General features: G+C 35.8%; 1 protein-coding gene across 4 annotated transcripts in view; it reads left to right on the forward strand.

Annotated features, from left to right (window-relative positions):
• Positions 1–14,639, forward strand: part of LOC126703042 (nuclear pore complex protein NUP160) — a 31,321-nt gene that overhangs the window by 9,541 nt on the left and 7,141 nt on the right. For all 4 annotated transcript variants that reach the window (XM_050401946.1, XM_050401945.1, XM_050401943.1 and 1 more), the window contains exons 9-18: positions 4,256–4,438; positions 4,630–4,819; positions 4,976–5,547; positions 6,276–6,438; positions 6,841–7,115; positions 7,230–7,417; positions 12,428–12,504; positions 12,623–12,969; positions 13,953–14,021; positions 14,114–14,429. In XM_050401946.1, coding sequence (XP_050257903.1) covers positions 4,256–4,438; positions 4,630–4,819; positions 4,976–5,547; positions 6,276–6,438; positions 6,841–7,115; positions 7,230–7,417; positions 12,428–12,504; positions 12,623–12,969; positions 13,953–14,021; positions 14,114–14,429 — 2,380 coding nt within the window. The remainder of the gene's footprint in view (positions 1–4,255; positions 4,439–4,629; positions 4,820–4,975; positions 5,548–6,275; positions 6,439–6,840; positions 7,116–7,229; positions 7,418–12,427; positions 12,505–12,622; positions 12,970–13,952; positions 14,022–14,113; positions 14,430–14,639) is intronic.

Below are 14,639 nucleotides of genomic sequence, written 5' to 3' on the forward strand. Positions count from 1 at the left end.
TACCGGGGTCAAAAAATCAAGTACAAAAATTACATAATCAAGAAAAGAAGAAAATGATTGGTTTTGAAAAGTTGACAACCAATCCAATAAGGTTTTAAAGAAAAATAAATTGAGATCTAGCATGGATATCTCATTATTTTCTAAACACCTGCTATTTCTTTCTCTCCAAAGGCACTGAATTAAACAATTGGGAACAATTGTCCATATATGACCATTTCGTTGACGACCAAACCTACCTTGCTAGCAAGCTAGGAGTCCCACAACTGACTTTGGCATAGTTCAACTAACTCCAAATAAACCCAGAACCATAGACCATGGATCTATAGCAACCAGAAAATAAAGGAAAAGATGGTCAACCGATTCACCATTACACTTGCACATATACCACTAATCCAATATCCAAATCTTCTTTTTTCTTAAATTGTCAATCGGCAGAAATTTCCCCAAATCAATAGTATAGACAAAGAATGCCACTCGAGAAGGGATTTTCTGCTTCCATATGCTTTTCCAAGGGAAACAAAAATCGTTAGAGCTAACTAGAAGATAGTAATAAGAACTAACCATAAACCCCTTTTCTATTTGGTTTCCAGCTCATTTTATCCTCACTAATTCCCCTTATAGAAGAGCCAAATATGGTATCCATGAAGCTCAACAAAGCCTCCAATTCCCAATCATGGATAGCCCAAAAAAAACTTACATCCCAATGAAGGACCCCATTATTGAACTTCATAAGGTCAGCCACACTTGCCTCCTTATCTCGGCAAATTCTAAATAGTTCAAGATAGCGAACAACAAGAGGAGTCTCCCTACACCACCGGTCTAGCCAAAACTTCACCCACAATCCATGACCAATTTCATACAATATTTAACGGGACAAAGAAGGCCATCCTTGGCTAATATTTTTCCACAAACTAACACCATAGGGACCAGCAACTGAACTGGTACACCAACCACCTCAAGCACATCCATATGTCATTTACCTTATACACATCCATATTTCACTTCTATCACTTGTCATCAAAGAGCATCCCTTTTAAGCCCAAATCTCCACAACCACTACCCAAGCAATGCTTCATTAAAAAGTCTCAAATTCCTTATCCCCAAACCACCTAAAGAAAGAAGAGTACAAATAGTGACCCATTTAACTAGGTGAAATTTGGGTTCATCCCCTAGACCACCTCGTAAGAAATTCCATTGAAGTTTTGCAATTCGGTTAGCCACGGAAGCAAGGATAGGAAATAAAGAGAGAAAATAAGTAGGTAATTTGATAGAGTACTTTTAATTAAAGTGACTCTACCTCCCCTGGATAAGTACAAACGTTTTCATCCTGCTAATCTCCTTTCCACCTTCTCCAAAATTGGGGTTCATATTGTCTTATCCTTGAATTTTGCACCCAAAGGAAGACCCAAATATTTCATTGGGAGAGTACCTTGCTTATAGCCAAAGACATTCAATAATAACTCAATATTATGAACCACTCCCACAGGAACAAATTCTGACTTACCCCAGATTTATTTTTAGGTCTGAAACAACCTCAAACCAAATGAGCACTATACGGAGAATCGGAATCTGATCAAGGTCGGCATCACAGAAAATAAGCATGTCATCTGCAAAGAGGAGATCAGACACCACCAAAGGTCTTCCTTCTAAATCACCCACATGAAAACCTGACATGTGACCTTTATGGACAGCTTTATCCAACATTCTTCCAAGAGCATCCATGACCAAAGCAAATAAAAAAAAGGAGCCAAAGGATCGCCTTGTCTCACCCTTTGGAGCTCTTGAAAAAACCACAAGGAGAACAATTAATAAGAATATAAAAACGAATAGTAGATAGAAAAAAGAAAATCCACCGCCTCCACTTATCAGAAAAAACACTACACTCTAGCAAATTCATAAGAAAGCCCCAATTCACATTATCAAAAGCCTTCTTAACATCTAGTTTACAGAATAACCCTGACTAGTCTTCAATCTACTGTCAAGGCATTCATTAGTAACAAGTACAAGTTTGAGAATTTTCTTGAAGCTGAAATGATATCTCCCATGATTGTGTAGTGTTGTAGCCAAAAATTTAGCAATAATTTTATAACCCCCCCCCCCCCCCCCCCAAAAAATAGGGCGAAAGTCCCTGACTTCTACTGTTCTAGTTTGTTTGTTTGTTTGTTTGTTTTTTTTATTTTGGGAATGAGAGTAATGAAGGTTGTACTCAATCTTTTTTCAAATTGACAAAATGCCATGGGAAAACCATCTGTCCTAGACGTTTTATCGCCATTAAAATCCTTAATGACTTCAAATATCTCTGCCTCCTTAAAAGGTCTCTCTAACTAGTCCACATATTCTTTGGATATTGTTGGAAATTCCAGCTCATTTGGAAATGGTCGATCAACTTGCTGCTCAGAGTATAAATTCATGAAAAATTGAGTAAGACAATCCACAATCATATCCTAATTGGAAGACAAACTCCCATTAATCATAAGATTCTTGATACCATTATTTCTTCTATTAGAATTGGCCATCTTGTAAAAAAATCTCGTATTGGAATCCTCCTCCCTCAGGTGCAGCACCCTAGACTTTTGTCTCCCACTAATCTCTTCTAATAAAGCGATCTTCTCAATTTCTATATGGAGATTTATCTGTTCTAATTTTTCCTTAGTTGTTAGGGTGAGTCTCCCCTCTAACACCTAAAGCATTTAAATTACTCCATAAGCGCTACTTATTAATAGTGACATTTCCAAACTCTGCATAATTCCTCTTTTTTGGATCCAGTTTCAAAGTTGTCGACTTCTTAGCCAATATATAGCTAGGAGTTCCTTGATATAGATAAGATGCCCACCAAACCTTCACTTTGTCTCAGAACCTCTAGCCCATGAAAAGAGATGAAGTTAGAAAATTCATACATAGACTGGGTATAACTTATAGCCCTTAATCTCTCTGATGGAAAACAGATTACATTAAAGTCGCCTCCTAGACACCATAGCAAATTCCACCAGTAGATAAGTCCTGCCAGTTCCTCCCACATTTCTCTACGCTTCCTGTTCAAATTTGGACCATAGACACCCGTGAAAGCCCACTCAAATTGATCACCAACATTTTTAAATTTGCAAGAGACTAAAAAATATCCCACCGCTTCCTTGACATTTTCCACAACCCTTCAATCCCACATGAGCAAAATGTCGTCAGAAGCACCTTCAAAACCCAAATACAACCAATCTATATAAGAACTACTCCAGATACTTTGAACAATTCCTCTAGTAATCAACTCTAGATTAGTCCCCTGCAAACAAACAATATCAGCCCTTCAAATACTGCAAGGTCTTATCACAGTCAAGTGTGGATGTCAACCCATTCTGAGTCTCTACGGACTCATCGATGCCAAGAAGCTCAGCTGCAGCACCATCAGAACATTTGACCACTAGGGATAGCGTTGTGGTGTGTGTCGGTTCAAATTGAGACTGAATTGGCTCAAGCCTTTGCTTCATCGGAACTCAAAAACACCAAAGGACCCATCTTAGTGCTCATCGAGACACATGGCTTAGGGTCGATTGATGAAATGTGGGAGACACTTGCTAGCAAACGCTTTGCACTCTCTTTACCCATGAACACTGAACAAAGTGAGTCCCTACATCTCTGATAAATATGTTACATGTAAAGAGTACCTCCCTCTTTAACCAAGAATTTGAAGGTTTTTGACTCAATGAAAAAGAAAATGGAAGCTCCCATGATGACAAGAAAAAACTAAAAATTTTGTGACTAATCCGAGGTAGCCAGGCCTCCAGTGACCAATCCTACCTTTCATGGAGTAACAATCATGTTGAACGTGATATTTCAGCAATTGTTATTCCCCTTCTTTGCTTATTGACCAATTTTTGACCACTGTTTTGAGGGGAAAAAGGTCCGAAGTAACATCAGAAACTAGACAAATAGAAGTTGTGGGACAGTCGACTATTCCCACCGATAACCCCACTTTTCAAATTACCACTGTTAAATTGAGTGGACATAATCACCTGGCTTGATCACCTTCTTAAAAGGAGGAGGAAAATAGGCTATGTTAATAGAGCAATTCCTGAGCCTAAGACAGATGATTCCACTTATGGTGTTACTTGCACTTTAAAAAAGAAACCAAGTTCTTAATTTATGTTGCAATGACTTAAAAAAAAAAAAAAAAAATTCCAGCTCTGCCCTGTATTTTATGTATGAAATGCTCATCATTGCCTTTCAGAAAGTTTTCACAGTGCTTTGCTCTATGCATTTGCAGGATCATATTGTGCCATTTGTATCCTCAATTTTCTTACGCAGGCTGCTTTGTCCTGGTATTCATCATAATATGTCTTTGCGTGCAACTTTGCTGGATTACAATAGGCACTGGTCTGATTCAGAATTCCAGTCCTTAACTGCTGATGGACTGAAAAAGGAAATCCTTTCACTGATTGAACATGAGGTTCTTGTTGTTTTGTTGTTTCAGATTCTAATAATTCTCTCTACTTTTTGTTTTGTTTTGTTTTTTGTTTTTTTATTTTATTTTGGAAGTAATCTCTCTCTCTCTCACTCTGAATTTTTTCTTTTCTTTGGAGGAGAGGGTGATATTCTGGAGGTTGTAATTAAACTGATAAACTATGTATCTTTTGCTAGGGGTCCACTGAAAATTCATCAGTATTTTATTGCTGGAAAAATTTCTGTACGCGATACTACCATAACTGGTGCAAGAACAATGCTCCATGTGGTTTGTTTGTTGACTCCTCTTCAGGTGCTATTGGTTTAATCAGAAAGAATTCATTCTCTCTTTTTCGCTGTATGGAGGATATTGAGCGGCTTATCAGTGGTATATTGGAGATCCTTGCTTTTTCTGAAGTTGATTTAATCCTATGTTCCATTGTTTTTGGACAATTTTCAATTGTTATTCATTGTCACCCACTGCCCCCTTTCTCTCTTCTCGAACTGTTTCTAATAATTCTGTTTCATATTTGTATTCTGCTAGGTTCTTCTGATGAACTTGGTGATCTTGTAAGCTCTGGGTTAGATTTATTTGATGATGATCTTGAGTGTGAGATTCTTCTTGAAGTGTTCAGGTGTGTTATTAGGATCAGTCAACAATTAGGCAAAACAGCTTCTGCCATATTTTATGAATCACTTGTTAGCGCGCCAATTATTTCATCTGAAGAAATTCTTCCTTGCGTATCAAAGATTCTAGGAACTGGATATAGTTCATCAGCAGCAATGCTCCATATATCCGATATTGGAGCTGATATTGCTTGGGAGAAGAAAATGGCAGATCATAAAAATCTTCGGAAATTCTCTATTGACATGCTTGTATCTCTTCATGCATTGTGCAAAAGAGCTGACACATGGGGAATAGTTTTAAATGTAATTGAGAATTTTTTAAAATTTATTGTACCTCGCAAAATCATACACGATCTTGATGCTGAAACACCATCAAGTATCAATGCTGTCACCTTGGTCCAGGCTACTTCTCAAATTTCACAGGTGATGTTTGAAACTGCAATGGATATTCTTCTGTTTCTAACCTATCTGGTGAACATAAGTGGGCAGGTACTTTTTCCTTATTTTACAATTTTTGTTGTCAGTGATTGTTCTATTTGATATTTCTTCATTTGTTATCTATTTATATTTTTAGCAAGCAAGTATGAAAATTTTCCAGTTCTATGATATAGATATGCCTCATAATGCAGATATATTTTTCTTGCATGCTTATCTGCTTGAAATCCCAGAAGCAAAGTTCATTTGTCTCCTGTCAGTAGTGTTGCTTTGATCAAAATTTGTTCATTTATAAAGCATGATCAATGGTATATATAGTTCTTATGTATGTATGAATGAAAAGAGTTGCTTATAACATATTATTGAAAATTTGGGATAACTGTTTAGGGTTGCAAACATGAACTGACTACTCTGATACTCATGTATTTAATTTTACCTGTCATGTTTCTGTTTGCTTTACTTTTTTTGCACATGCTCACACTAGTCTTTCAACGTTATTCTCATCATGATGGTTTTTTATTCTCTTTAAGAATATCAGATACATAGATTAACTATTTTAATACGTGTAGAAAATCCTTTAAATTTTGCATGCAGATCCATATGTGCCAATACTCATGTATTTAATTTTACCCGTCATGTTTCTGTTTGCTTTACTTTTTTTGCACATGCTCGTCTTTCAATGTTATTCTCATCATGATGGTTTTTTATTCTCTTTAAGAATATCAGATACATAGATTAACTATTTTAATACGGGTAGAAAATCCTTTAAATTTTGCATGCAGATCCATATGTGCCATGATGATATATCCAGAATACAACTTGAAATGGTCCCAATGATTGAAGAAATCGTTTCTGAGTGGCTTATCATTCATTTCTTTGCCACCACACCATCTCAACCGGCTGCAATTGAGGATTTCAGTTTGCAGCTTTCATCATTACAAATTGGTAAGTTTATGCTATGGTTTTCTATGCATTTGCTATTGCTGTCCAGGTTTCTCAACACATGGAATAACACTATGATATTTTAAGATAAAGAGTCTTTTGTTACATAAAATTGCTTATTTTAATAAATAACATTTAGTTGTAATATCTGCATAACATGTGATGTTAAATTGGAATATTCTCTAGCAAGGCAGGCAATTTTGTAACGTGAAACATGCTACAGTTACCTTAGCCATCTTTGGGTTATTGATACTTGTTGAAAGTTGGGTGCCAGATGCATACTCTGCCATTCTATATAGCAATAGCCAATATGTGCCTTAGGGTTCAGGGAGTTGGATCTTATGTGGGTTATATTGCATGATGTACTACAGACTTGGTAATCATCCTGTTTTTTCCTTGGTCCAGACAGCAATATGGGTAAAAGGTCATGGAATGAGAAGCTTGGCAAATGTCACTTCACATTGGCTTTTATACTTTTACTAAACATGCAAAGTCTCCCTGGAGGTCATACCCTCCTTTCTTCAAGATGTCTCCCTAATCCACATGATATTAGTAATTCGATTCAAGACTTTACCAGCTGGATCATTTGGGGCAAGTCTAGAGAGCCCTCTTCATTCTTGAGCCACTCAAGAGAGCTTGCACTGATACTTCTTAGACATGGCCAGTATGATGCTGCCGAGGTGATTATTCTGCCTTCCCTATGATGAGAACCTTTATATTATATTTTAAGAAATTTCTCTGAAACCTTCTGTTTTTGTTTTTTTCTCTTTTTGTCCCTCTAATTCTTTGTAAAGTACCTACTCACAATGGTGGAGGCACATTTACGGAAGGAGAAGACATCTCAAAGTATTCAAGATAGTGATAGTCAATGGTGCATACTTCATCATCTTCTAGGATGTTGCTTCCTTGCTCAGGCACAATATGCATCACATGGACTGATGAAAGAGAAGAAAGTCAATGAAGCTGTTTGCTGCTTCTTCAGGTATTCAATATTCTCTAAGACTTCATAGAAAGGACATGGGAATGGATTGGAATTAGACCTCTTCAGGATTCAAAAATTTGAAACTTTACTTTCTTTTACTCTTTTTTTAAGTATGTATTATTATGTGACTAATACTTTAGTACAAAGGAGTTTTCCTTTCAATGAATTTTATTACCTAAAAGAAAAAAAAAGTATCAAAGGCAAGTTTCATTCATGATTTTTGGAGGAGCTATACTCCATCAATTTCAGACATTAGGGTGATGTGGAAATGCAAATGAAATTTTATTTAAAGTTAGCCAAGAGCCTTGTTGTTCAACTGACACTTTCTGGTATTTCCAATGGACACATCAAGGTTCAAATTCCCCAACCCTAATTCTAATTTAGTCTTATTTAATTTTATGAGTTTTTTTTTAATATTTTTATAGGTCAATTGGATTTTAATTTCAGTCTTTAGAATTGATTAGGTTATTAGTAATTTTGTTTAATTTCCTTGAGTCAAAGTTATTTTTGTAGTTTTCTATATGAAAGTATGCTATTGTATTCCTATATAGGCAGTTTACAGCTTGATTAATAAAACTTCTTTTAGAAGTCTTCCAATGGTCTTGTGCTTACTCCAGCCAACTTTCAAGTGTTTTGACTCCTAGGTTTGTTCTCTTTTGCTTAGTGCTAACTTCAAGCAAGACTAGTTGTTAACCCCTAGGTTATTTGATGCTGGAAAGTTAAAGAGCTATATATTTTAATTTAGTATTATTTAATTTTGCAAGTCTATATTTTATTTTAGGCTGTAATAGTTTATTAGGTTATTATTAATATAATTTCTAGAAGTAAGGTTATTTTTGTACTAAGGCAATTAAGGTCTCCCATTCCAATTAGAATTTGGGTTTAGTACTCCTATGTAAATAACTACTTATCAAAAAAAAAAAAAAAAAAGTACTCCTATGTAAATAACTAACAAAGGGGAGATTATTTTGATGAACAAAGATTTCGATTGAAATTGTCTCTGTAGTCCGGTGCCGACTCCAGCCCACCATAGGTGCAGACTCCAAGCAAACATAGGTGTTGACTGTCAACACCAATGTGCTGACTCTATGGCCAGGTTAAAAGCTATTACAAGGTGTTGAGAACATGGGGGATGTATCTTTCCCTTGGAATAACGTATGGAGAGTGAGAGCTTCACCTTGGGTTGCTCTGTTAACTTCGACCAACGCTTTGGGGAATTTTTTTATTTATTTATTTTTGATAGGTAAGAAAAAGTATAATAAAAGGTCTGCTAAAAAACATAAGCAGCCAAAGGTTACAAAAAAACAACAGCTATATACAAGAAAGAAGTGAATCTATAAACATAGTGAGAGATTTACTAGATGTGAGTCCCCAAACCCGGGACCAATCGAACAAGGTGCCAACAAAGGAGGCAAGCAGCTGATTGTTTGAGCTCTTCACATCCTCAAAAGTGTGACTATTACGCTCCCTCGAAAGACACCACATTAAACATAACGGAATCAAATTCCAAATATTGGACAAGTATTTCCCCTAACAAAAAGAAGAATAGTATTTATGGGGAATCTGTGAGCCACCTATTTCTTCAATGTTCAATTCTGCAGCTCTCTAGCCATTAGCACTAAGCCTCTTCATCATAAGTTGGGTGATATTAGTCTCCCTAATTGATCTTTTAGCATGTTGGAAAGGGAAATTTGTAAGCATACTAATAAGAGATTTGGAGGCCAATTCCTCTATGCCTAATTTGGACTATTTGGAGAGGTGGATTGACACACTTTTGAAGAAAAGATGCTATGGTATTCGTTAGTACAACTGAAATTATTGCTCCTTAAATCTCCTTATGAGTGGACATCAATCTCTACTTTTCCCGTATGGAACCTTGTGGATTTTATAGCTAAGTTGAACTTTAGATGATCCTCTTGTAATTTTTTTGTAATCTTTTGTCTCTTTCTTTGTATACTCCCATGCCCTAGAGTTGTGCCCTTTTTGCACTTTTAATGTAGCTAGAAGGTGTGAATGTGTTGATGGATTTACTTTACTCTATACAAGTTGTAGATAGGAATGAGGATTGTTTGCTTTGCAATCCAAATGGGAAAAGGGAAATTTAATGTTCGGTCCATTATGCATGTTTTTGAGATGTGTGCCTCACTTTGTGTTTCCTGGGAAAAGTATTTGGGTTGGTAAGTTTCCATGTAAGGTAGCTTTCTTCGTATGGACAGCAGCTTTGAATTTCATAATGGCCGTAAATAGCCTTGTTAAACGGAAGATAGTGGTTTTAATAGATGTGTAATTTGTAAGGGAAGTAGCAAAACAGTTGAGCTCTTGTTTGTGCCATAGCTAGAGAGTTGTGGTCTATTGCACTTAGGGCTTTTGGGGTACTTTAGGTAATGACAGGTCAGGTAATAGACTGTTGACTATTTGTAGAGGGGGTGTTTAGACATCACCAAAACAAGGTTATGTGGAGAGAGAGAGGACTCGCTGGAATTTTAAAGAACAAAGAGTAATCTATGCAAGATATTAAGAATAGCTTTTTGAGATCTTTTTTTTTTTTTTTTTTTTAAATTTTAATATTGTACTTTGATTGGGGGGGTGTCTTGTAGTTCTATTGTTGATTTTTTTGCACCTCATGAGTGTTTGATTTTAAATCTTTAAGGGCACTTACATTTGAGCCATACTTCTTTCTAATAAATTGTTCTCATAAAAAAAAAATAATAACGACAAAACTTGAGTCCCAAAACTTTGGTTTTTTTTTTTGGATAAATAATAAATTTTATTGACATCAAAAAAGGGACACCCTAGTACACAGGGAGTGTACAAGGGGTCAACAAAAATTACAAGAATCAAGAAAATCAAGAAAGGAAGAAGAGAATGATTGATTTTGCAAAGTAGCCAACCAATCTAATAAAGTCCTAAAGAAAAAAAGCTTGAGGTTTGGTATGGATCTCTCATTATCTTCAAAACACCCACTATTCATTTCCTTCCAAAGACACCACATTAAGCAAAGGGGAACAATTAATCATATATAACCATTTCTACAACGATCAAATCTGCCTTGCTAGCAAGCTAGAAGCTCCACAACAAACTGCGGCATAACCCTGCTTACTCCAAATAAACCCAAAACCATAGACCACAAATCCATAGCAACTAGATAATGAAGAAATAGAAGGTCAACTGATTTACCGTTACACTTGCACATATAACACCAATCCAATATCCAAACCTTCCTTTTACGTAAATTTTCAATCGTCAAGCATTTCCCTAAAGCAACAGTCCAAACAAAGAATGCCACTCGAGAAGGGATCTTCTGCTTCCAAATAATTTTCCATGGAAAACAACAGTCATTAGAGCCACTAAAAGACTATAATAATTATTAACTATGAACCCCTTATTTCTATTTGGTTTCCAACACATCTTATTCTCACCAAACCCCTTCACTATAGCACCATATATGGTATCCATGAAGCTCGACACAGCCTTTAATTCCTGAGCATGAACACCCCTAATGAAACTTACATCCCAGAGAAGGACTCCATTAGTGGACTTCATAAGCTCTACCACACTTGGTGTTGACTATGGATCCTCAACCAATAACCTAGCCTCCTTCATCCCTCGGCCTTTAGGATCAAGGGTAGTGCAAAAATATTTACCTCTTGTCCATTGACTATGTCTTTCGGCCTGAACTTAGACCTTGACTCACTCTCCATGGGAAAACCTTATAAAAGAACCCTTATAGCTTGTTTGGATGGAGGGGGAATAGAGGGGAGTAGGGTAGAAGGAGGGAGAGTAAGTTAAATTGCCTTACTTGGATGTTTTTTAAGGGAGGGGTTCTAACTACTTTTAACTCCTCATTTTTATCCCCCAAATTGGAGAGATTTGGAGGGAGAGTAGAGTATAGAAATGTTTGACCAAATGAATTACCAAATTTACCCTTATCATATCAACAAAATTACAACTTATGAAAATGTTAATTATTCTCCTCCCCCTTACTTAATTTTAAAAACATCCAAACAATTCTCCTCCCCTCTACTTTCCTCCCCACAACTCTCCTCTCCCTCCAAACTTCCAAACATAGCATTAGGCTTTTGGGGCATCGTACCAATGTATGCATTACTCAAGCTGACATTTCGCCTACACTTCGTCCAACATTGTTCTCTAGAGTGCTTCACCCTAAGGCAGAATGTTTCCCTACCAATGTCTTTTTACATTCCACAGCTTGCTTTATCCAAAAACTTAAAAATCCACTTCTATAAATAAAAAAAGAAAGGTAGAAATGAATTGTGTACTGTTTGTATACAATGATATAACTACAAGAGTTTATGTAATACATACGGATCTAAACCAAACTTTTTTTTTGGGGGAATGAATTATGGAGTCTTAAGAATTGTGCATGAAAATATGTAAGAAAACAAAGAGGAATATATCCCCATCATAAAAAGTTGTGGGGATTCCAAGATGGAATCATTATTTGCTATGGGTGTGTCATTAGTTCATTGTTATTTGGTACAGAGCAGAATAGTGATCACCTAAGGTAATTAATGCAGCTGCTTAGTTTGTAAGGATCGCCTATATTTTGCCTCGTACTCTAAAGGGCCTATTACCCTTTTGACGGACCGTTCCACATTCAATTAGAGCTAATCTTAAATTTGTATTTTCTTGATGATTTATAAAAAGCAAATACTGTTCACTTCTAAGATCAGAAAAAACAAGGTGTCCACATCATGAACACCTTGTATTGGCTTTCATCTGTTTTTTAGTTTGTTTTAATAATATTCTTATTACCTATAAAAAAAAAAAGATCAGAAAAAATAAATGAAAAGCAAAATATTTGAATTTTGAAGAACTAGTATATCACATTATAAAGGAATAAATGTATATTCTATCACAGTCTCTCTGTGTTTTTGGTCTTACTAGTTTTGGTTGCAAATCTTCAATTTAAATATTGCATTAATTTCATGGTTTTAAATGCTCACCTGTCTTGATGGTTTGGATTGCCATTGGGAATTTTTTGTTCAGAGCATCGTCAGGAAAAGGAGCTTCCCAAGCTTTGCAGAGTTTGTCTCACAAAGCAGGATTTGAGCATCTTAATTTCAGTGAGCTTATTCAGAAAAGATTGCAATTATTAGTTATATTTTATAACATATTGACGATATTTTTTTTTTATGTTATTTATTTTTAAGTATTTGTTATTTTCTTTTTTCCCCATCCCAGCTGGTTGTGTATCAGATGCTGCATGGAGATTACATTACTATCAGTGGGCAATGCAGATTTTTGAGCAACATAATATTAGTGAAGGTGCTTACCAGTTTGCACTTGCTGCTCTCGAGCAAGTTGATGAAGCTCTAAGTCCTAATGGTGAAAACTCAGGTGGAGATCCATTGAGTGAATCAACTGCCACTACCAAAGGAAGACTTTGGGCAAATGTCTTCAAGTTTACATTAGATCTTAATCACTATTATGATGCATATTGTGCAATAATTACAAATCCAGATGAGGAGAGCAAATACATCTGCTTGAGGCGTTTCATAATTGTTCTTTATGAATGCGGCGCCATGAAGGTTCTCTACGAAATCATAAAATTTCCATTATTGTTTTGCTGTTGTATCCAATATTCTTTTTACTTCATGAGAGAGAGAGAGTCTTTGATGTGATTTTCAAAATCCATTTAGGAGAGACAAACAGCATTACAAATTGGCTTGGTTTTGTCTCTCAAAAAGTGCTAAAAGAATTGTCTATAAAGCTTTGGCAAGCCTGAAAGGAGGGTAGAATACTTTTTGCAACATGCCAAATGCCTTGGTACAAATTTAATATGGAAACTCCTCAACTAGGAAGCATGAATACCTCAAAACACCTGTTAAACTGTAGCTTATTATTGATACATATTCGATGTGGCTACATAGGGATGTGGTGGGATATCTGTCTCTTACATATCCATATAAAAAAATAGTTTTTTTTTTTTGGATAGAGAATACTAATAAAAAATGTTTTTTTTTTTTTTTTTTTTTTTGGGATAGAGCATGTATATAGCATGGATACAAATTTTTTTTCCTTTGGGGGTGTGGGGGTGGGAGAATGGATTGAAACAAAAGGTCTGGTATTTCAGAAAGTTGGAGACCTTCAAAATTTCAAATCTCTATGAATGTAAAACATGAATTTGGGACTAAGGCTTTGATTGTTGTTGTTGTTTATAGCTTCATTATTAGTATTCAAATTTTAACTAAAAATCAGATCTGCATATATATGTTTAGAAATATGTGATTATATATTAATTAATTAATGTATGGCCGCCACATCATATCCTAAATATTCAAGAATTGACATAACACCACATCCATATGGCATTGTTTCCATATCCCATATCTGTATTGATGCTTCATACCACCTCAGTTTCTGCTTATTCCATCAACATTTGTCAACCTTTGGTGCAGGAGGCTTTATACACTCCATGCCGTGTTAGTTATTTTCATCATTTGACACTATTAGACTAATTTTCCAATCCACCTGTTACCAGAGAGTTTGATGCATTTTATATTGATGGCAGATTCTTTGTGGTGGTCAACTACCCTTTATTGGCTTAAATGATAAGGTAGAACAAGAGCTTGCCCGTAAGGTGTGTCCCTTAGTTGCAAAACAAACTCTCTGCTTTCTTATTCAGGTTCCTGCATATCAATGTTAATGACATTCCTGCTCTGAAATATTTAGGCAGAGCGTTCTGATATATTGGCAAAGCCAAACTTATATAAGTTGCTGTACACATTCGAAATTCATCGACATAACTGGCGAAGAGCAGCAGGTTACATGTACCTATATTCAGCTCGTTTGAGAAGTGAAGCAACTCTGAAAGACTACCAGAACACTGCTCTTGTGCTGCAAGAGAGACTGAATGGGCTCTCTGCTGCTATCAATGCACTGCATCTTGTTCATCCTGCATATGCTTGGATTGATCCTCTGCCTGAAGGAAATTCTCTTCACAATGAGCATTATCCTCGTAAAAAGGCTAGAAAAGTGGAGGAACAGGGTAAATAGAGCAACTGAAAAGAGAGTTTTTTTTTTTTTTTTTGTTTAGTTTTTGTTTTATATTTACATCTTTGTTCTCATAACTACCACATGTTTTGATCTCTTGTTCAATTGGTACTTCCTGATGTTTCCAACAGAGATGTCAATTATTTGAATCCCCTCTCAATCCACATCACACACATACACTTAGATGTATCAAAATAACTGCCAT

The sequence above is a fragment of the Quercus robur genome, chromosome 10, assembly GCF_932294415.1.
Source record: "Quercus robur chromosome 10, dhQueRobu3.1, whole genome shotgun sequence".
Taxonomy (NCBI): domain Eukaryota; kingdom Viridiplantae; phylum Streptophyta; class Magnoliopsida; order Fagales; family Fagaceae; genus Quercus; species Quercus robur.